Genomic DNA, 22,938 nt, shown 5'->3' with positions numbered 1-22,938 from the left:
GTGATTCCCACTCCTCAGCCTGTCAATGTGCTGGAATTACAGGCCTGAGCCACCTCACTTAGCTCCAAATTACATTTAGACAGGAGGAATAAATTCTAGTGTTCTTGGCCGGGTGCGGTGGCTCATGCCTGTAATCCCAACACTTTGGGAGGCTGAAGTGGGCAGATCACCTGAGATTAGGAGTTTGAGACTAGCCTGGCCAACATGGCAAAACCCCGTCTCTACTAAAAATACAAAACTTAGCCAGGCGTGTTGGTGGGTGCCTGTAAGCCCATCTACTCAGGAGGCAAAGGCAGGAGAATCACTTGAACCCCAGAGGCAGAGGTTGCAGTGAGCCAAGATCGCGCCATTGCACTCCAGCCTGGGCAACAAGAGTGAGACTCCATCTCAAAAAAAAAAAAAAAAAAAAATTCTAGTATTCCATACCACTGGGGGATGACTATAATTAACAATAATATATAGTGTCAAACAGCTAGAAGAAGGATATTAAATGTTTGTGTTGGAAACAAATAAATGATACATTTGTGAGGCCAGGCACTAGGGCTCACGCCTGTAATCTCAGCACTTTGGGAGGCTAAGGTGGGCAAATTATTCCAGGTGGGTAGTTCAAGACAAGCGTGACTGACATGGTGAAACCTTGTCTCTACTAAAAAGTACAAAAACTGGCCAGGAGTGGTGGCAGGTGCCTGTAGTCCCAGCTACTTCGGAGGCTGAGGCATAAGAATCGCTTGAAACCAGGAGGTGGAGGTTGTAGTGCGCTGACATTGTGCCACTGCACTCCAGCTTGGATGACAAAGCGAGACACCATCTCAAAATAAATAAATAAATAAATAAATGATACATTTTTTAGATGACAGATATGCTAATTATCCTGATCTGATCACTATATATTTTATGTATTGAAACATCACTATGTACCCCATAAATATGTACAATTATGTGTCAATTAAAAATTAAAATAAAATAAAACAACAACAAAAAGAGAACACAGCTTTAGAGTCAGCCAGACCTGAATTTGAGTGTGAGCTTTAAGGTCTTTTAGCTGTATTACTTTGGACCAGTTGCTTTACTTCTCTGAATCTCAGTTTTCTCATCTGCAAAGTGGGACTGATAACAATACCTATCTTTTAAGGTTGTAGAAGATTAAGAGAGATAATTCTTGGCCAGGTGCCGTGGCTCACGCCTATAATCCGAGCACTTTGGGAGGCCGGGGGGATGGATCACAAGGTCAGTAGTTCAAGACCAGCGTGGCCAATATGGTGAAACCCTGTCTCTACTGAAAATATAAAAATTAGCCGGGCGTGGTGGCGGGCGCCTGTTGTCCCAGCTACTCGAGAGGCTGAGGCAGGAGAATCGCTTGAACCCGGGAGACAGAGGTTGCAGTGAGCCAAGATCGTACCCCTGCACTCCAGCCTGGGCGACAGAGCAAGATTCCGTCTCAGGAAAAAAAAAAAAAAAAAAAAAAAAAAAAGACAGAGAGAGATAATTCTTGTAAACTGCTTAGCACAGTGTTTAGTAAGTGCATAGTAAGTTTCAGTATGTGGTAACTACTACATGGCATTCAGTATTCAGATCCTTCATAATTTAGCCTCTCCCTGTCTTTCTAGTCACACCTTCTGCCACATCACTACTCCAGCATCACTCCCCCAACAGCCAACTCTCTGTCATGCCTCTATGCCTTTCTTTCTCCTTAGAATCCTTTTCTTTTCTTGTCTAATTTTATGGGATAGTGGAGTCTTCCTGAACACCCATTCCTCTCTTTCCAGGCACAATTTATATAACCGTGGAGATGATGCCTTCTGTAGTCTCTGGAATAGTTCCAATCTCAAATAATGTCTGTTGTAAAGACTCTGTTCCCATTTTTTATTCTGAAAATATGGTTATCAAACCATAGCACTTACACAAAGTTTATGATGGCACCTATTACATTGTATTCTAGTGATTCACATGTCTGTTCCCTTCATTAGTCTGTGATCTTTTTGAGGGCAGGGGCTTAATCCTTTCCTTTTTTTAATTAAAAAAAATTTTTTGGAGACATGGTTTTGCTCTGTCACCCAGGCTGGAGAGAAGTGGTGCAATTTTAGCTCACTGCAGCCTAGACCTCCCGGGATCAAGTGACCCACCCACCTCAGTTTCGTGAGTAGCTGCGACTATAGGTGCGTGCCACCATGCTCAGCTAATTTTTGTACTTTTTGTAGAGATGGGAGTTTTGCCATGTTGCCCAGGCTGGTCTTGAACTCCTGAACTCAAGCAATCTGCCTGCCTCAGCTCCCAAAGTGTTGGCATTAGAGGAGTGAGCCATCCTGCCTGATGATGGGCTTAATCTTCATCTATGTATACCAGGAACTCTAATAGAGCCTGGGACGTAGCCTGGGCTAAATAATGTTAATTGAGCAAATTAATTAATGAATGATTAATTGAATAAATAAGCCATCCTCTTATTGTAGAATCCTTTCCTTGCTCTTGCTAGTCCCCACCCCTTCATTCTCATCTTAGAAACTGTTCTGGCCAGGCATGGTATCTCACACCTGTAATCCCAGCACTTTGGGAGGCCGAGGCAGGCAGATCACGAGGTCAGGAGATCGAGACCATCCTGGCTAACACGGCGAAACCCCGTCTCTACTAAAAATACAAAAAATTAGCCAGATGTGGTGGCACGTGCCTATAATCCCAGCTACTTGGGAGGCTGATGCAGGAGAATTGCTTGAACCCAGGAGGTGGAGGTTGCAGTGAGCCAAGATCGCGCCACTGTACTCTATCTAGCCTGGGCAACAGAGGGAGACTCTGTCTCAAAAAATAAATAAATAAAATAAAGAAAGTGTTCTAAGATATGAAGGAAACTTTAATAAAGGTGTGGGTGTGCACTCATGTGTACTGAAGTCTGTACCTGTGGCCCTACTTTGAGGTCATCGGATTGTACCCCCTTTCCCAAAGCATGTATTGGTGAACTCCCTTTTCTGTTTCCTTGGGGGCACTAAGCCAACATGTCCTGCTCTGCCCCTGTTTCCACACCCTGTCACGTCACCACAGTTCTACTATGCTAGGAATGTTACTGGAGAGGAGTGGTTCCATGACTCAGAGGACACCCCAGGGATTGAGTGGGAGTGAGGGCGCCCCAGGGACTGAGTGGGAGTTGATGAAATTAAAAATAAAAATAGTGGGCCTGGCGCGGTGGCTCAAGCCTGTAATCCCAGCACTTTGGGAGGCCGAGACGGGCGGATCACAAGGTCAGGAGATCGAGACCATCCTGGCTAACACGGTGAAACCCCGTCTCTACTAAAAAATACAAAAAACTAGCCAGGCGAGGCGGCGGGCGCCTGTAGTCCCAGCTACTCGGGAGGCTGAGGCAGGAGAATGGCGTGAACCCGGGAGGCGGAGCTTGCAGTGAGCTGAGATCCGGCCACTGCACTCCAGCCTGGGCGACAGAGCAAGACTCCGTCTCAAAAAAAAAAATAAAAAAAATAAAAAAAAATAATAAAAATAGTGGTAGTTGGTGAAAATAAAAACTAAAAATATAAAAAATTAGCTGGGCGTGGTGGTGCGTGCCTGTAGTCCCAGCTACTCGGGAGGCTGAGGCAGGAGAATCGTTTGAACCTGGAAGGTGGAGGTTGCAGTAACCGAGCGCCACTGCACTCCAGCCTGGGCGACAGAGCCAGACTCTATCTCAAAAAATAAATAAAATAAAATAAAATAAAATTCACAGATTAGCTCACAGGGAGAAGATTCCTCTGTTTGACTGCATTGGTCATTCTGGGATTTATTAGTCTGCTTCCAATTTTAAAATCAGAAACAGCTTTACATCAACACCAGCCGATTTCTGAAGTAACTCAGGAAATGGTAGCAACCCTATGCCTTTCCGGAAAACAAGGATAATTTATTCAACAAATATTTATTTATTGAATACCTATGAGCCAAATCCTGTGCTAGACAGTGTGCCCCTCACCAGTTCCTGTCCTGTTTAGTTGAGTGGAGGGTATAGGTATAGGCAATTATAAAATACTTCAACACTACAAAATTCCACTGCTGTGGAATTACAAACAAGATTTTGTCTACTTCCGGTGCCCAAAGGAAGACGAATACTCCAGCAGGTGGCAGCAGGGAAACAATTATTTTAGATCTTCGTAAGGGAAGAGTAGAAGGCTGCCGTAAATGCATGGGGATTTATCCTTTTTTTTTTTTTTTGAGGCGGAGTTTCGCACTTGTTGCCCAAACTGGAGTGCAATGGCGCCATCTCGGCTCACCGCAACGTCTGCCTCCCAGGTTCAAGTAATTCTCCTGCCTCAGCCTCTCGGGTAGCGAGTAGCTGGGATTACAGGCAAGCTCCACCACGCCTGGGTAATTTTGTATTTTTAGTAGAGACGGGGTTTCTCCATGTTGATCAGGCTGGTGTTGAACTCCCGACCTCAGGTGATCCGCCCGCCTCGGCCTCCCAAAGTGCTGGGATTACAGGTGTGAAGCCACTGCGCCCGGCCTTTTTTTTTTTTTTTTTTTTTGAGACTGAGTTTCGCTCTTCTTGCCCAGGCTTGAGTGCAATGGCGCGATCTCAGCTCGCTGCAACCTCGACCTTCTGGGTTCAAGCGATTCTCCTGCCTCAGCCTCCCGAGTAGCTGGGATTACAGGCGCCTGACACCACGCCCAGCTTATTTTTTTGTATTTTTAGTAGGGACGGGATTTCACCATGTTGGCCAGGCTGGTCTCGTACTCCTGAGCTCAGATGATCCACCCGCCTTGGCCTCCCAAAGTGCTGGGATTTCAGGCGTGAGCCACGGTGCCCGGCCTGCATAGAGATATTCTATGGATGTTCGGGTCCTAGGTTACTTTATGAGGACCCACAAGACATCTGGAAAGAGGATAATCAGGCCATTCTGGGGGTTACAAAACCTGTTTTTTGTTTGTTTGTTTGTTTTTTGAGACAGAGTTTCACTCTGTCGCCCAGGCTGGAGAACAGTGGCGCGATCTCCGCTCACTGCAAGCTCCGCCTCCCGGGTTCACGCCATTCTCCTGCCTCAGCCTCCCGAATAGCTGGGACTACAGGCGCCCGCCACCGCGCCCGGCTAATTTTTTGTATTTTTAGTAGAGACGGGGTTTCACCGTATTAGCCAGGATGGTCTCGATCTCCTGACCTCGTCATCCACCCGCCTCGGCCTCCCAAAGTGCTGGGATTACAGGCGTGAGCCACCGCGCCAGGCCACAAAACCTGTTTTAATGGAGTTCTTTCACGGGCTATGAATTTGAGAGGATCTATCTAACCGACCCTTACCCCGAATGTTTTCCCATTTCTCTTCATTTATTCATTCCACAGATAATTATGGAGCCCCTCCTATGTACAAAGTCACGGGAGGAGCTGGAGATACAAGAGTGAAGCAAACACAGTCCTTGCTCCCCAGAAGTTTTACAGTCTGTTCAGAGAGACAGGTCTTCCCACCAGGGTTCATAACCTACGGGGTACTTTGTTAAAAACGAGCAGGGTTACTACGAAAACTACAATGGGAGAAATTTTTCTGTGTATCTCCATGCCCTTTGGAGCACAGATAATTGACAGTTGGAGGCTAAAGGGCTTGGGTCCCAGGAAGGTTGTGCTAGGTCCCTGATTGCCTCCCGTGCCCTTTTTTGACAGGTCTTCACTGATTCATGCATCAAATATTTGCGTCACTGTGCCTAGCTTTGTGCTTGAGGCAAACAAAACACACATCTATTTCGAATGCCATTCAGAGGAAGGTAAGACAGGCACGCACGTTTAACTAAATAGTAAACAGAGTAGTAAAACAGGAAAAGGACTAAGAAGAGTTCTTGGTGGCATTAAATGTTTTGTGATATTCGACACCTTAACGTCTCTGACTTGACACCAGTACACCCGCAGAGAGTTCTTTTCTGGGTTAGGAATTTCAGAGGACTTGGCTGACCGACTCTTGTCCCGAGTTCAGCTCACTCAACCCAGTCCTAGCAAAAAACTGAACCTAAGCGAATCTGCCGAGCCACCGTAGGAAAGGTCGGCCAAATCGCGCGCGCACATCTTCCACCCGTGGACTCGTCAGGGCGTGAGGACCTACCTCACGTGACCATTAGCAGCCTCCCGGTTGGTTTTGCTCCTTTTCTCTCCCCAATCAGTGGGCTGATGCGCCGAGGTCGGGCGCATGCGCAGTGCTCGGATTTTGCTTGGCTACCCGGAGTGAAGCGAACGGGTTGGGCGATAAACAGGCCGTGGCTAGGGAGGACGGGGAGGGGGCGTTCGCTCCTCTTGGACTTTTCATGCCTCGTTTTTTTTCCCAGATGTGGCTTGGTCTGGACGCAAGGTCGCAGCAGCCAGCTTAAGCTTACTCTTTTGTGAAAGGGGAAAGTATCCCCTGTGGAAAGCAGTTAAACTTGTGGAGGGAGTGCGAGACGTGAGTTCTCCCCCATGCCAGGCGAATGGTGTGGCCTTGAGCTGGTCCTGGAGCCGGCTCGACGTGTCTGAGGGAGGCCCCAGAGGGGGCGGGGAGGTGGCCCTGAGAACGCGGGTTCTGTAAAGAGACGTTGGGAAGATTCGATTCCGAGAAGAGGAAGAGCCGGATTGAAAGAGAGCCAGGCCTCTGAGTGGGAGGGGGCTGCTAAGATGGCGTCGGCCTCCTCCGGGCCGTCGTCTTCGGTCGGTTTTTCATCCTTTGATCCCGCGGTCCCTTCCTGTACCTCGTCCTCAGGTAAGCCGGACAGGGCGTGGGTAGGGAGCTGGTGAGGAATATGGGATGGGAGGAAGAGCGAGACCTAAGAGAGTACCTGTAGCTGGGAATGTCCTAGGGGTTACCGGTAAGCGGGGGCGAATTGGGCTTTCAAATAGGAATTTCCGAGCGGGCAGGAGGAGTTTGAGGAAAAGATAAGTTTGATTAAGAAGTTGTCGAAAACGTTGGTTGTCTTTGAGGAGGAGAGATGGAGATTGAAGGTGGGGGTAGGTGGCCGGGCGCGGTGGCTCACGCCTGTAATCTCAGCACTTTGGGAGGCCGAGGCGGGTGGATCATTTGAGGTCAGAAGTTCGAGACGAGCCTGGCCAACGTAGTGAAACCTCGTCTCTACTAAAAATACAAAAATTAGCCGGGCAGTAGTGGCGTGCGCCTGTAATCCCAGCTACTCGAGAGGCTGAGGCTGGAGAATCCCTTGAGCCTGGGAGGCAGAGGTTGCGGTGAGCCGAGATTCGGCCACTGTTCTCCAGTCTGGGCGAGAGAGTGAGACCCAGTCTCATTAAAAAAAAAAAAAAAAAAAAAAAAAAAAGGTGGGGATAGGAAACAAGAGAAACGGAAGGGAATAGAGAAACTTAAGAAAGTAAATAGAGGCCTAAGAAGTAGAGAGGAACTACTTAGTGTGAGAGGCAGGTAGAATCTTAAGTTGATTGTGGGCTAATTGGATGAAAATGTTGAAGAGAAGCCATGGGACTTAAAAGATATTTAAGAGTTATTGGACGCTTTCGATTTCTGGAGAGGTAGGGAATGGTGAATTTTGTTGCGGTGGCTGGGAGTTGTTGAAGCCATCTTTTCCGTCAGATACTCCCCTAATGTGTCACCCTTTCTCACTTCGCACCCCCACCCTTAGGCGCGCACAGGCACACAGACACACATACACATTTTCTCAGACTAACTCCTTTGGTAATTCCCAACTGTAAACTGCCCAACTTTGGGAAGGAATGGAAATTGTGAAGAGAGCCTAAGGAATGTAGGAAATTAAGGTCAAAGACCTTAAAAACAGATGGGAAAGATGGAATGGAGTCTTGAATTGCAGTAGAGACTGCGAGAAGTGATGTTTTGGAAATTAGGCCTGAGAAGAAAGATGGGCGGGGGGTGACTGTAAGTGTTGTGGGGGAGTATTGCATAATAGAAAATGGACTGGAAGAATGCTTAGGCTGTATCAGGAGATTGGAATTTGGAGAATGGAGCCAGGTTAATGTAGAGAGCTCAATGTATTAATAGTTAGAAACGAATGAAGATTGAGGGAGGGCTGAGGAGGCCCACAAGAAAAGCAATAGATTGTGTGTAGGAGAGAAAGTGTGTGTATGTGTGTGGGGTGGGGGGCGGGAGGTGAGTCAGAAACTGAGCTCTTCCATCAGAAGTGTCTGATGTTTCACGGTAACTGCTGCTTTTATACTGTGAACAGACGCTGCCAGATGTTGGATGCTTTGCTTGAGATTTTGGTATTTCCTCAGGCCTGGTATTGCGTTTTTGCTATTTAGAATTTGCTGAATAGGATTCCTTCCACCTTTCACATTCCAGCTCAGATGCTGGAATATCTAGTCACACATATCTTCTTTGTAAGCTGCAGTTTTATTTGTGTATCTCTATTTTTAGTTTGTTGAGAGGGTTTTTTTTTTTACCTTTCCTATAAAAGTATTAGGGAACCAGAACAACTCATGCTGCATTATAAGCATGAAATAGGATAAAGTAAAAGTGACAGGGTTTTTATTTTTAATAGAGTAGCTCCTTAATTTGAAACCTGTTCCCCCTCTAATCCCCAACCCAGAAAGAAGAAAGGTTATGTATGGTCCGTAAACAAACTTCTCAACTATTAAGTCAGGTGTTTGCTCTGTACTCTTTGATATTTTGTAGGTCTTTATGTTTTCTGTCAGATGCTCTCACTAACAGTTAATAATACAAATACAAATTGTATAAATTTTTTTTTTTTTTTTGGAGACAGTATCGTTTTGTCACCCAGGCTGGAGTGCAGTGGTGCCATCTTGGCTTACTGCAGCCTCTGCCTCCCAGGTTTGAATGAGTCTCCTGACTCAGCCTCCCAAGTAACTGGGAATACAGGCATGTGCCATCAAGCCTGGCTATTTTTTTTTTTTTTTTTTTTTTGTATTTTTAGTAGAGATGGGGTTTCATCATGTCAGCCAGCCTGGTCTCAAACTCCTGACCTCACGTAATCTGCCCACTTCGGCCTCCCAAAATGCTGGGATTACAGGTGTATTGCAAGGTCAGGAGTTCAAGAGCAGCTTGGCCAACATGGTGAAACCCCATCTCTACTAAAAATACAAAAAAATTAGCCAGGCATGTTGGCACAGGCCTGTAATCCCAGCTACTTAGGAGGCTGAGTCAGGAGAATTGCTTGAACCCAGGAGGCAGAGGTTGCAGTGAGCTGAGATCACGCCACTGCACTCCAGCCTGGGCAACAGAGCAAGGCTCTGTCTCAAAAAAAAAAAAAAAAAGGCAAAAAGTGGCTACATTTCACGCTGTTGATGGACTGTAGAAAGATTATAATGGTCACCTCCAAATCCAAACATGGTAATTGCTCCAATAGCAAAAGTAGTTAAACATCTCTTAAAGCTTATGATTTGCTTTATCTTGTGTATTTCACTTGTCAGCAGTATAAAAGACTGGCTCTGGATTAATTGTGAAACTATCTAGACAGAGGTTTAATATTGGTGGGGAACAAACTTTCTTAAATAACCTCTTCTTCCCAATTTAAATGACAGAAGATTTGGAGTGCCTAAAATTATGAGTGGTTTATCGAAAACTGTCAATCTGTCCTTGGCTATGACATTTTTGTTTTATATCCATTTTCAGCATTGTCAGAGAACATTGTCCTTTAGGATTTCAGAGTTTCACCAGAACTTAAGTGGAGTTCAGCTAAACAGCTAAGAACAATAAATGGTTTTAGGATGGTTGACACACACACTTCTTGAATTTCTACAGGGCTAGCCTTCTAGCCTTTAACAATTTAGGAAATCATAAACCATCATTTGTTCCTGCCAACTTTCTAATTTCTCTGGTACCATGCAGACAGAGAAACACTCTCTTCCAATCACAAATAAAATCTTTTTTCTTTTTTTTGAGGTGGACTCTTGCTCTTGTCACCCAGGCTAGAGTGCAGTGGGGTGATCTTGGCTCACTGCAACCTCAGCCTCCCGGCTTCAAGCAAGTCTCCTGCTCAGCCTCCCAAGTAACAGATTATAGGTACCCGCCACCACATCGGCTAATTTTAGTAGAGACGGGGTTTCAGCATGTTGGCCAGGCTGGTGTCGAACTTCTAACCTCTGGTGATCCACCCGTCTTGGCCTCCCATAGTGCTGGGATTACAGACGTGAACCGCCATGCCTGGCCAGTAAAGTCTTTTTTTATTTTGAGAGAGAGTCTCCCTCTGTCGCCCAGGCTGGAGTGCAGTGGGGCAATCTTTTTTTTTTTTTTTTTTTTTTTTGAGACGGAGTCTCGCTCTGTCACCCAGGCTGGAGTGCAGTGGCCGGATCTCAGCTCACTGCAAGCTCCGCCTCCCGGGTTCACGCCATTCTCCGGCCTCAGCCTCCCAAGTAGCTGGGACTACAGGCGCCCGCCACCTCGCCCGGCTAGTTTTTTTGTATTTAATAGAGACGGGGTTTCACCGTGTTTGCCAGGATGGTCTCGATCTCCTGACCTCGTGATTCGCCCGTCTCGGCCTCCCAAAGTGCTGGGATTACAGACTTGAGCCACCGCGCCTGGCCATGTGGGGCAATCTTGGCTCACTGCAGCCTCTGCCTCCTGAGTTCAAGCGATTCTCCCGCCTCAGCTTCCCAAGTAACTGAGATTACAGGCACCCGCCACGACATCCAGCTAATTTTTGTATTCTAGTAGAGTTGGGGTTTCACCATGTTAATCAGGCTGGTCTCGAACTCCTGACCTCAGGTTATCCTCTCACCTTGGCCTTGCAAAGTGCTGGGGTACAGGCTTTAGCCGCCGCCACCGGCCTTGCTTTTTGCCCTTTTTACCACCATGAGGAGAGTAAAGATTTTCTGTCTTGGAGGCTTGATTTGAAGTTAGTGGTTGGGTTAGAAGGGATAGGATACTAAGGTATACACTGCTCCTATGAAATAAAAGTTGTGGAGTGAAATCATGTGTGACTTCCTCAAGGAAGAGCACTTGAGGTTGGGTACTGTGGCTCACACCTATAATCCCAGCACTTTGGGAGGCCAAGGCAGGCGGATCACCTGAGGTCAGGAGTTTGAGACTAGTCTGGCCAACATGGTGAAACCTCATCTCTGCTGAAAATACAAAAATTAGCTGGGTGTGGTGGCAGGTGCCTGTAATCCCAGCTACCCAGAAGGCTGAGGCAGGAGAATTGCTTGAACTCAGGAGGTAGAGGTTGCAGTGAGCCGAGATTGCACTACTGTACTCCATCCTGGAGGCAGAGTGAGACTGTGTCTCAAAAAAAAAAAAAAGAGAAAAAAGAAAAGCACTTGAAACCCTAGATAATCATGAGCTGTAGTTCCTTTTGCTTCAGACTAGAACATTTTTTAAATGGTCATCGCTCACCTATATGACTTTATGTGCACAAGTGACTTAGACATAACTTTACAGCTGCTTACCTGACTTTTTCTCCCCCTTAACTGCTCAGGGAAATACAGAGGATACAGGATTGGAGCATTTTTGCTTGAGACTTTTATAGTAGGGACAGCCTCATCAGCCCATGATTCTGATTGCTTTGTTCTTCCCAACAGAGCCCTACCTGTAACCTGTTATAATCTGTTAACTCCAGTAGTAGGGGTTCTTGTTGATCTTTTTTTTTTTTTTTTGAGATGGAGTTTTGCTCTTGTTGCCTTGGTTGGAGTGCAATGGCGCGATCTTGGCTTACTATAGCCTCCGCCTCCCGGGTTCAAGCGATTCTCCAGGCTCAGCCTCCCAAGTAGCTGGGATTATAGGCACCCACCACCATGCCCGGCTAATTTTCTTTTCGTATCGGGCTTTCACCACGTTGGCCAGGCTGGTCTGGAACTCCTGAGCTCAAGTGATCCACCCACTTCAGCCTCCCAAAGTGCTAGGATTACAGGCGTGAGCCACCATTCCCAGCCTGTTGATGTTTTTTTGATCTGTGTTCTTTTGTGTACAGTGTAAGCCATTTGTGGGCTGATTTCTTTCGCAATTCTTCCTCTTAGTGAAAAGTAAAGCAGTTTAGATCATGTTGAATGAGAAACTGAAATTTAGAAATGTAAACATAGGACACAATGTCAGAGTATCACCAGGTGCCATTTTGGTTGATATTTTATAAGTAGGGAGGTATTTTTCTGTTTACTCTTTATAGGGATTTTGACTCCCTCCACCCCTTTTTCCTTTTGTCACCTTGGTATATTCTGCCAGAAAACTGTTATCAGAATGTCATTGATTCTGATTGATTTATTTCCTTTTTTTTTTTTTTTTTTTTTTGAGACGGAGTCTCGCTCTGCCGCCCAGGCTGGAGTGCAGTGGCCGGATCTCAGCTCACTGCAAGCTCCGCCTCCCGGGTTCACGCCATTCTCCTGCCTCAGCCTCCCAAGTAGCTGGGACTACAGGCGCCCGCCACCTCGCCCGGCTAGTTTTTTATATTTTTTAGTAGAGACGGGGTTTCACCGTGTTAGCCAGGATGGTCTCGATCTCCTGACCTCGTGATCCGCCCGTCTCGGCCTCCCAAAGTACTGGGATTACAGGCTTGAGCCACCGCGCCCGGCCTGATTGATTTATTTCTGCCATGACTGCTGAAGCCCATTGTCAAGTATAATTAACTAGTCTAATAGGTATCCAGTTTCTGATATTAATTGATAATGTGTACTTACATGTTAGTGTTGAATATCAAAATTGTATGTTTTGCTTGTTAATGTCTCTGGGCTTTTTTAGGTTAATTTAAAACTCTTCTGATTAATACCTTTGCTCAAATATGTGCTACCTAATAGCTATTAAATATTTTATTTGCCTGTTTTTCTTTGATAATAAAGTGGAAACTATAGCCTTTGAAGTGAACAACAGAGATAATACCAGGACAGCCAGCAAACTGGGGTGAGGGAAGGTGGTAATTTTATCCTTTAAATTGTTCTCTCCTAGAATTTTATTTATTTATTTTTTTGAAACAGAGTCTTGCTCTGTCGCCCAGGCTACAGACCAGCGTAGAGCAGTGGCGTGATCTTGGCTCACTGCAGCCCTCGCCTCCCAGGTTCAAGCGATTCTCCTGCCTCAGCCTCCTGGGTCACTAGGATCACAGGCGTATGCCACTACGCCCAGATAATTTTTGTATTTTTTTTTTTTTTTTTTTTTTTGAGACGGAGTCTCGCTCTGTCGCCCAGGCTGGGGTACAGTGGCCGGATCTCAGCTCACTGCAAGCTCCACCTCCCGGGTTTACGCCATTCTCCTGCCTCAGCCTCCTGAGTAGCTGGGACTACAGGCGCCCGCCACCTCGCCCGGCTAGTTTTTTGTATTTTTTAGTAGAGATGGGGTTTCACCGTGTTAGCCAGGATGGTCTCGATCTCCTGACCTCGTGATCCACCCGTCTCGGCCTCCCAAAGTGCTGGGATTACAGGCTTGAGCCACCGCGCCCGGCCAATTTTTGTATTTTTAGTAGAGAGGGTTTCCCCATGTTGGCCAGGCTGGCCTTGAACTCCTGGCCTCAAGTGATCCTCCTGCCTTGGCCTCCCAAAGTTCTGAGATTACAGACGTGAGCCACTGCCCAGCCTCTCTCCTAGAATTTTGGAGTATTCTTACTTGACATAAAGAAGGGAACAAGAGCCGGGCGTGGTGACTCATGCCTGTAATGCCAGCACTTTGGGAGGCCAAGACAGGTGGATGACCTGATGTTAGGAGTTCCAGACCAGCTTGTCGAAACCCTGTCTCTACAAAAATTACAAAAATTAGTGGGGTGTGGTGGTGTGCTCGTGTAATCCCAGGTACTAGGGAGGCTGAGTCAAGAGAATCACTTGAACTCAGGAGGCGGAGGTTGCAGTGAGCTTAGATTGCACTACTGCACTCCAGCCAGGACAACAGAGCAAGACTCCGTCTCAGAAAAAAGAAAAGGGAACAAGAAAACTAAAGTTAATCAGTTTATTTTTCCCTATTCTTTTTGTTTGCTGGGTTTCCTTGATCAAGGACAAAAGTATACTTCAAGAATATACTCTTTCCTGATGGCCAGGTAGAGAGGGAATCTTTGTTTTTCTGAGCTCCAGACCCAGCCCAGAGAGACTGAATGAAACACCACCGATGGTGTTTCCTAGAGGAAACCCTAAGAAGCCCATTTCCCCTATTGCACCTCACTTCTCTGCCCTTTCCCATCTAAATAGAGTGTTTAATTTTCATGTTTATCCTGTTTTGTTCATATCTCTTATAAACTTCTATTCTGTTACTGTTTTCTATTTGAAGTGAACTTTTTTCCCTCAACTGCTCCGTCTTGTTAAACTGTCTCCATTTTTCTTTATCTTCTTGTGAAATTTCAGTCTGTTTATTTGTAATGGTTGTATTCAGTATGTATTAATTTACAAATATCTAATTCCTGGAAAGTCTCTCTGTTGGAATCTGAGGAAGACATTGGCAAAAAGAGAGGAAGGTAGGTCTGTTGTAGGGAGTTCAGCATATTCTTATTATTTACCTTGTATACTTAATTGAGCAATATGGAAATAATCCAGAATAAGCTATCCGAAAAGATTAGAGATGTTGGTTGGGGGTGGGCAAACGGGAGGTGAGCAAAGGAAGTTGGCGGGAGGGAATGGAAAGAGGGTTTTTTGTTCTTGTTTGTTTGTTTTTAGGATATTTAATTAGAGTATATTAACCCTTTTTTTTTTTCGAGATGGAGTTTCGCTCTTTTGCCCAGGCTGGAGTGCAGAGGCAGGATCTCAGCTCTCTGCAACCTCCACCTCCCGGGTTGAAGTGATTCACCAGCCTTAGCCTCCCAAGTAGCTGGGACTACAAGTGCGTGCCACAACATCTGGCTAATTTTTGTATTTTTAGTAGAGACGGGGTTTCACCATGTTGGCCAGGCTGGTCTTGAACTCCTGATCTCAGGTGATCCGCCCACCTCAACCTCCCAAAGTGCTGGGATTATAGGTGTGAGCCACCATGCCAGCTATTTTTGTATTTTTAGTAGAGACGGGGTTTCACCATGTTAGCCAGGCTGGTCTCAAACTTCTGACCTCAGGCGACCCTCACTGCAACCTTTGCCTCCTGGGTTCAAGCGATTCGCCTGTCTCAGCCTCCCTAGTAGCTGGGATTACAGATACGTGCCAACATGCCTAGCTAATTTTTGTATTTTTAGTAGACACGAGGTTTCACCATGTTGGCCAGGCTGGTCTTTAACTCCTGACCGCAAGTGATCTGCCCATCTTGGCCTCCCAAAGTACTGGGATTATAGGCGTGAGCCACCGTGCCTAGTCTGAAATATGTTCATTTTAACCCAGCAAAATTCATTGCTTTTTCAAGATAGATAGGACCAGATTTGGAAATAGAATTAGTAGGTGGCTATCTACTAAAAATTTCAGGTGCCTCTTGGCCATGGGTAGCTTATTCAGGAAACCCAAGTCTTTTAAGGAAGGACTTGGATTTTTTTCATAATTTCAAAGAACGTTTTTGTGCCAGGGGATACATATTTGAGGTCTGAGAACCATGAAACTTGTTTTGTAGGACTAGAAGCAAAAGTTGACTAGAGGGAAATGTAGAGTAGAATTATTTTAAATTAACCCCCTCATTTTCCAAATTGGGAAACTGAGGTAAAGATGTTGCATAAAGGCTATATGTTACCTATATATATATATACTTTTTTTTTTTTTTTTTGAGATGGAGTCTTGCTTTGTCCCTCAGGCTGGAGTGCAGTGGCATGATCTCAGCTCACTGCGACCTCCGTCTCCCGGGTTCAAGTGATTCTGCTGCCTCAGCCTCCCGAGTAGCTGGGATTACAGGCGCACACCACCACGCCTGGCTACTTTTTGTATTTTTAGTAGAGACAGGGTTTCACCATGTTGGCCAGGCTGGTCTCGAACTCCTGACCTTGTAATCCACCTGCCTCAGCCTCCCAAAGTGCTGGGTTGATTACAGGCATGAGGCACTGTGCCCGGCCATGAAGGTTAATCTTAATATGTTGCTCATTCTTTTTTTTTGAGACAGAGTTGCACTCTTGTTGCCCAATCTGGAGTGCAGTGGTGCGATCTTGGCTCACTGCATCCTCCTCCTCCTCCTGAGTTCAAGTGATTCTCCTGCCTCCCTAGTAGCTGGGATTGTAGGCACGCGCCACCATGGCTGGCTAATTTTTGTATTTTTAATAGAGATGGGGTTTCTCCATGTTGGGTCAGGCTCTTCTTGAACTCCTGACTTCAGGTGATCCACCCGCTTCGGCCTCCCAAAGTGCTGGGATTACAGGTATGAGCCACTGTGCCTGACCGGCTCATTCTTTCATACACTGCTTTTAGTTGGCTATTAGCTGAGGTGACCCCAGGACTGGTAGATCAAATTGCTTTCAAGCTTTTGTTTCTAGGCTCATCCTTGCACTTCTGACTCTTTCCTAGAGGAGGCTTAGGAAAAATTTACACCAGCTAAGAAACAGAATTTAGCTTTTCTCTGAGATGTGTCTTGGTTTTCTTCTTCTTCTTTTTTTTTTTTTTTTTTGAGATGGAGTCTCACTGTGTCGCCTAGGCTGGAGTGCAGTGGTGCAGTCTTGGCTGACTGCAAGCTCCACCTCCTGCTTTCAAGAGATTCCCCTGCCTCAGCCTCCTGAGTATCTGGGATTACGGGCACATACCACCACGCCCGGCTAATTTTTGTATTTTTAGTAGAGACGGAGTTTCACCATGTTAGCCTGGATGGTCTCGATCTCCTGACCTCGTGATCCGCCCGCCTTGGCCTCCCAAAGTGCTGAGATTACAGGTGTGAGCCACCATGCCCGGCTGACTTGGTTTTAATTGGCTTGATCCAGTCATTATTGAGGATGTTGTGATGGTACACTTTTTTTTTTTAAACACACTTCCTTAGAGCTATGTGTTCAGCAGTACTTCTCAGGAGGCAGGTTGACATTTCGAGAGTATTTTCAATTGAAGAATAATTTGTGTCTCCCACCTGCAGGCGTATAGAGTGTCTTTCAGTATTGCAAGTTAACTAGGACCAGAGAGATTGCCTCAGATAGTCCAGCAAATGACTGGGTAGATTTTGTTTTTGTTCTATTATGTTGTAAGGAGTTTTGCTTTCTTTTTCCCCAGGCCAACACAGAGTCTTGCTCTGTTGCCCAGGCTGGAGTGCAGCGGCATGATCCCATCTCACTGCAGCCTCTGCCTCCTGGGTTCAAGTAATTCTGTCTCAGCCTTTCTAGTAGCTGGGATTACAGGCACGCACCACCATGCCTGGCTAATTTTTTTTTTTTTTTTGAGATGGAGTTTTGCTCTTGTTGCCCAGGCTGGAGTGCAATGGCATGATCTCAGCTCACCGCAACCTCTGCCACCCAGGTTCAAGTGATTCTCCTGCCTCAGCCTCCTGAATAGCTGGGATTACAGGTATGCGCCACCATGCCTGGCTAATTTTGTATTTTTGGTAGAGACGGGGTTTCTCCATGTTGGTCAGGCTGGTCTCGAACTCCTGACCTCAGGTGATCCGCCCACCTCAGCCTCCCAAAGTGCTGGGATTACAGTCGTGAACCACCATGCCCAGCCTGTATTTTTAGTAGAGACAAGGTTTCACCATGTTCGCCAGGCTGGTCTTGAACTCCTAACCTTGTGATCTGCCTGCCTTAGCCTTCTAAAGTGCTGGAGTTACAGGCGTGAGCCACCGCAACTGGCCTGCATTTTTTTTTCTTTCTTTTTTCTGAGATGGAGTCTTGCTCTGTTGCCCAGGCTGATTGATGTGCAGTGGCGCAATCTCAGCTCACTGCAATCTCTGCATCCTGAATTCAAGAGATTCTTGTGCCTCTGCCTCCCAAGTAGCTGGGATTATGGGCATCTGCCACCATGTCTGGCTAGTTTTTGTATTTTTAGTAGAGATGGGGTTTTGCCATGTTAGCCAGGTTGATCTTGAACTCCTGACCTCAGGTGATCTGCCTGCTTCCGCCTCCCAAAGTGCTGGGATTACAGGTGTGAGCCACTGCGTCCGGCCCCTCCCCCGCTTTTTTTTTTTCTCGAGACTGGATCTCACTCTGTCACCCAGGGTGGTGTACAGTGGCATGATGATAGCTCACTGTAGCCTCAAACTCCTAGCTCAAGTGATCCTCCCACCTCAGCCTACTCAGGATTACAGGCATGGGCCACCACACTGCTATTTTTTTTTTTTTCTTTAAGTGGAGATAGTCTCACCATATTGCCCAGTCTGATCTCAAACTCCTGGCCTAAAGCGATCCTCCTGCCTCAGCCTCCCAAAGTGCTGGAATTACAGGCATGAGTCACCCTGCTTGGTGTGGCTCTCCATCTTTATCAACCAAGAGTTCACTGAGAGTTAGCATTTTAATTCCAAAAAAGCTGCTTATCTCTTTGTGCTCTCTGTAGGAATTATTGACATACATATCTATTTTTTGAGATGGAGTCTTGCTCTGTTGCCCAGGCTGGAGTGTAGTGGCACGATCTGGGCTCACTACATACCTCCCGTCTCCTGGGTTCAAGTGATTTTCCTGCCTCAGCCTTCCAAATAGTCAGGATTACAGGCATGCGCCACCATGCCCGGCTAATTTTTTTGTAGTTTAGTAGAGATGGGTTTCGCCATGTTGACTAAGCTGGTTTCGAACTCCTGACCTCAGATGATCTATCCACCTCCGCCTCCCAAAGTGCTGGGATTACAGTCGTGAGCCACTGTGCCTGGCCTTATTGACATATTTATGTAGTAGTGTTGGTAGGTAATTAAATTGGACCTTAGGGATTGTTTCCCTATGACCTGTTTGGGCAACACTCCAGTTGTCTGAGGAATGCATATCCGGCTAGCCTCTAGCATCCCCAAATTATATGTGTATTTCAAACATTAAAGTCAGTCACACACTGCTTGTTGGTTTCTCATCAGTAGATGATGTCATTGCATCTCTGACAGAAATGCTTCTGCTCTGAAAGTGCAGGGAGAGGCTGTGCTATTAAGGCCAACTCTGTTTTGTTTCACATACTAGGGTGAGGGGAACTCATTTCAGAACTATTTGGCTGAGCACAGTGGTTTACACCTGTAGTCCCAGCACTTTGGGGGGCGGAGGCAGGCAGATTGCTTGAGCTCAGGAGTGTGAAACCAGCCTGGGTAACACAGTAAAACCCTGTCTCTACAAAAAATATAAAAATTAGCCGGGCATGGTGGTGTGTGCCTGTAGTCCCAGCTACTCTGGAGTCTGAGGGGAGAATCACTTGAACCTGAGAAGTTGAGGCTGCAGTAAGCTGTGTTCCTGCCACTGCCCTCAAGCTTGGGTGACAGAGTGAGACTTTGTCTCAAGACCAAAAAAACCCAAAAAAACTTAAGAAGATATTTTGTTGGCCGGGCCCAGTGTCTCACGCCTGTAATCCCAGCACTTTGGGAGGCCGAGGCGGGCACATCATGAGGTCAGGAGATCGAGACTATCCTGGCTAACACAGTGAAACCCCATCTCCGCTGGGTGTGGGTGGTGGCAGGCGCCTGTAGTCCCAGCTACTCCCAGCTACTCGGGAGGCCAAGGCGTGAGATTGGTGTGAACCTGGGAGGAGGAGCTTGTAGTGAGCCGAGATCGCCTCAGTGCACTACAGCCTGGGCGACAGAGCAAGACTCTGTCTCAATAAAGAAAAAAAGAAAAAAAAGGCTGGGCACGGTGTAATCCCAGCACTTTGGGAGGACGTGGCCGGCAGATCATGAGGTCGGGAGATCGAGACCATCCTGCTAACATGGTGAAACCCCATCTCTACTAAAAATAAAAATACAGCCGAGTGCGGTGGCTCAAGCCTGTAATCCCAGCACTTTGGGAGGCCGAGACGGGCGGATCACGAGGTCAGGAGATCGAGACCATACTGGCTGACACGGTGAAACCCCGTCTGTACTAAAAAATACAAAAAACTAGCCGGGCGAGGTGGCGGGCGCCTGTAGTCCCAGCTACTCAGGAGGCTGAGGCAGGAGAATGGCGTGAACCCGGGAGGCAGAGCTTGCAGTGAGCCAAAATCTGGCCACTGCACTCCAGCCTGGGCGGCAGAGTGAGACTCCGTCTCAAAAAAAAAAAAAAAAAAAAAAAAAAAAAAAAATATATATATATATATAAAAATTAGCCAGACGTGGTGGCGGGCACCTGTAGTCTCAGCTACTTGGGAGGCTGAGGCGGGGGAATGGCGTGAACCTGGGAGGCGGAGGGTGCAGTGAGCCGAGATCACGCCACTGCCCTCCAGCCTGGGCGACAGAGCGAGACTCCATCTCAAAAAAAAGAAAAAGAAAAAAAAGAGAACGTGAACAAAATATCTTTTTCTGCCCCCACACGTGGCTAATTTTTTGTGTTTTTAGTAGAGACGGGGTTTCACCGTGTTAGCCAGGATGGTCTTGATCTCCTGACTTTGTAATCTGCCTGCCTCGGCCTCCCGAAGTGCTGGGATGACAGGCGTGAGCCACTGGGCCCAGCTGACTTTGCCTTTTTTTTTTTTTTTTCTTTTGAGACAGAGTCTGGCTCTGTGGCCCAGGCTGGAGTGCAGTGGTGGATCTCAGCTCACTGCAAGCTCCGCCTCCCAGGTTCATGCCATTCTCCTGCCTTAACCTCCAGAGTAGCTGGGTCTACAGACGCCCGCCACCATGCCCAGCTATTTTTTTGTTTTTAATAGAGACGGGGTTTCACCATGTTAGCCAGGATAGTCTCGATCTCTTGACCTCGTGATCCACCCGCTTCAGCCTCCCAAAGTGCTGGGATTACAGGTGTGAGCCACTGGTGCCCGGCCTGCCTTTTTTAAAAAAATAAAATTTGTATTTTTTTGTGGTAGTGCTCCTTGTGGAGCAGGGCTACCTTATAGGCAGTGTGTCCAGAGTAGCCTGGACATTGTATTTAGCAGAAATTGACTGGGTCGTTTTCACTTTGGCTTTTGACTTGACTGGTTCTGCTGTTCTGGAATTATTTTAGTAACATTAATGATTTCCTAGCTTATTTTCATAATTTAGAAGCTAGTTCTTTAATATTTTTGAAGTCTTGGCATCCAGGAGATATGCTGAAATTGGGAATCCCTGTTTTATAGGAGACTGTTGATTTTTGAGGGATATGGTTCCCTTTTTAAGAGAGAATCTCTTATATGTGCTGATACAGGTATGTTTCAGGTTATATAGGCATCTGAAAGTAATATGTAGTTGAGAAAGAGGGTATGAGAACATAAGACTTATTTTTAGCTTAGAATCGTCAGCAACATTTCTGGCATTTTCTTTTCATATTTTTTTTTTCCTTATCTTTACAGTAGCATAACATGATTGTAATGAGCTTGAGTTAATGTGTGTGTTGGGAGTGTGGTGGTTTGTATGTGTGGGACTGTTGAGTAGTGGTTTACTGGGAAAAATGGGTTATTAAGCAAAGAAAATGATAGTAAAGCCATTCCTTTTCTTTAATTGTTAAATTATGTAATATACACATTAAAATATTTGTGTAGTTTATATAGGTAAGGAAAAATATAAATTTAAAGTTATAAAATAAGCCTGTTTCCACTATCAGGAAATTGTCATCTTTTAACATTTTGGTATGTAATCTTGTACACCTTTTCTATGTGTATAAATACATGTGAATTTGTAGATAAATGTTTTATAAAAACTTGTATTATGCTATATAATTTTTTTCCACTCAATATATTGACATCCATAAATATACGTAAAAATAATGGTTATATAGTGTTCCATTTTATGACAGCACCATGATGTATATTATGTTCCCTATTGTTCATTTAGATTCTTTGAAATAATGGGATCTGTGTAATTCTAGTTATATATACACTGCTCTAATCCTTGTATATCCTTGTAATGTATATCCTTGTAGATACATCTTTGTTGGCTTCACTGATTACTTAGGATAACTTAGTACTTCTTGGTCAGATTGTCCATAATGATTTTTTTTTTTTTTTTTTTTTTGAGACGGAGTCTCGCTGTGTCGCCCAGGCTGGAGTGCAGTGGCCGGATCTCAGCTCACTGCAAGCTCTGCCTCCCGGGTTTTTACGCCATTCTCCTGCCTCAGCCTCCTGAGTAGCCGGGACTACAGGCGCCCGCCACCTCGCCCGGCTAGTTTTTTGTATTTTTTAGTAGAGACGGGGTTTCACCGTGTTAGCCAGGATGGTCTCGAACTCCTGACCTCGTGATCCGCCCGTCTCGGCCTCCCAAAGTGCTGGGATTACAGGCTTGAGCCACCGCGCCCGGCCTGTCCATAATGATTTTTAAGGCTTTTTGCTTTGTTTTTTTTTTTTTTTTTTTTTGAGACAGAGTTTCGCTATGTCGCCCAGACTGGAGTACAGTGATCCCATCTCGGCTCACTGCAGTCTCTGCCACTCAGGATCAAACGATTCTCATGCCTCAACATCCCTGGTAGCTGGGATTGCAGGCGCTTGTCACCAGGCCCAGCTAATTTTTATATTTTTAGTAGAGATGGGGTTTTGCCACGTTGGTCAGGCTGGTCTCGAACTCCTGACCTCAAGTGATCCACCTGCCTCAGCCTCCCAAAATGCTGGGATTACAGGTGTGAGCCACCGCACTCTGCCGACTTTTTGCAAGTTAGTACCAAATTGCCCTCAAGGAGTGGAAGACCCTCAAACAAAATCTACCTTGTAACTCTCGCCCAGGCTGGAGCGGAATGGTGTGATCTCAGCTCACTGCAACCTCTGCCTCCTGGGCTCAAGCAATCGTCCCACCTCAGCCTTCTGAGTAGCGCCACCACACCTGATTTTTGTGTTTTTAGTGGAGACCAGTTTTTGCCATGTGGTCTCGAACTCCTGGCCTCAAGTGATCCGCCTGATTTAGCCTCCCAAAGTGCTGGGATTACAGACATGAACCACCATGCCCAGCCTGTGCATTCTTTTTCTTTTTCTTTTTTTTTTTTTCCTGAGACGGAGTTTTGCTCTTGTTGCCCAGGCTGGAGTGCAATGGCGCGATCTCGGCTCACTGTAACCTCTGCCTCCCAGGTTCAAGTGATTCTCCTGCCTCAGCCTCCTGAGAAGCTGGGATTACAGGTGCTTGCCACCGTGCCCGGCTAATTTTTGTATTTTTAGTAGAGACGGGTTTTCACCATGTTGGCCAGGAGGCTGGTCTTGTGAACTCTTGACCTAAGGTGATCTCCTCGCCTCCCAAAGTGCTGGGATTACAGGTGTGA

The 22,938-nt window shown here is 46.3% G+C and overlaps 1 protein-coding gene across 17 annotated transcripts in view; it reads left to right on the top strand.

The window, feature by feature from the left end:
- Positions 1–5,391: 5,391 nt before the first annotated feature.
- Positions 5,392–22,938, top strand: part of LOC105497845 (phosphatidylinositol-4-phosphate 5-kinase type 1 alpha) — a 54,721-nt gene continuing 37,174 nt past the window's right edge. For 10 of the 17 annotated variants that reach the window (XM_071085646.1, XM_011769307.3, XM_011769304.3 and 7 more), the window contains exon 1: positions 6,148–6,677. In XM_071085646.1, the coding sequence (XP_070941747.1) occupies positions 6,593–6,677 (85 nt within the window). In that variant the 5' untranslated portion in view covers positions 6,148–6,592. Of the gene's footprint in view, positions 5,416–5,617; positions 5,719–6,145; positions 6,678–22,938 lie in introns of those variants that run through there. The other 7 variants (XM_011769308.3, XM_071085669.1, XM_011769316.2 and 4 more) reach the window with 3 other exon arrangements.

This window comes from Macaca nemestrina, chromosome 1 (genome assembly GCF_043159975.1).
Source record: "Macaca nemestrina isolate mMacNem1 chromosome 1, mMacNem.hap1, whole genome shotgun sequence".
Taxonomy (NCBI): domain Eukaryota; kingdom Metazoa; phylum Chordata; class Mammalia; order Primates; family Cercopithecidae; genus Macaca; species Macaca nemestrina.
This window is presented reverse-complemented; position numbering and strand designations above follow the sequence as displayed.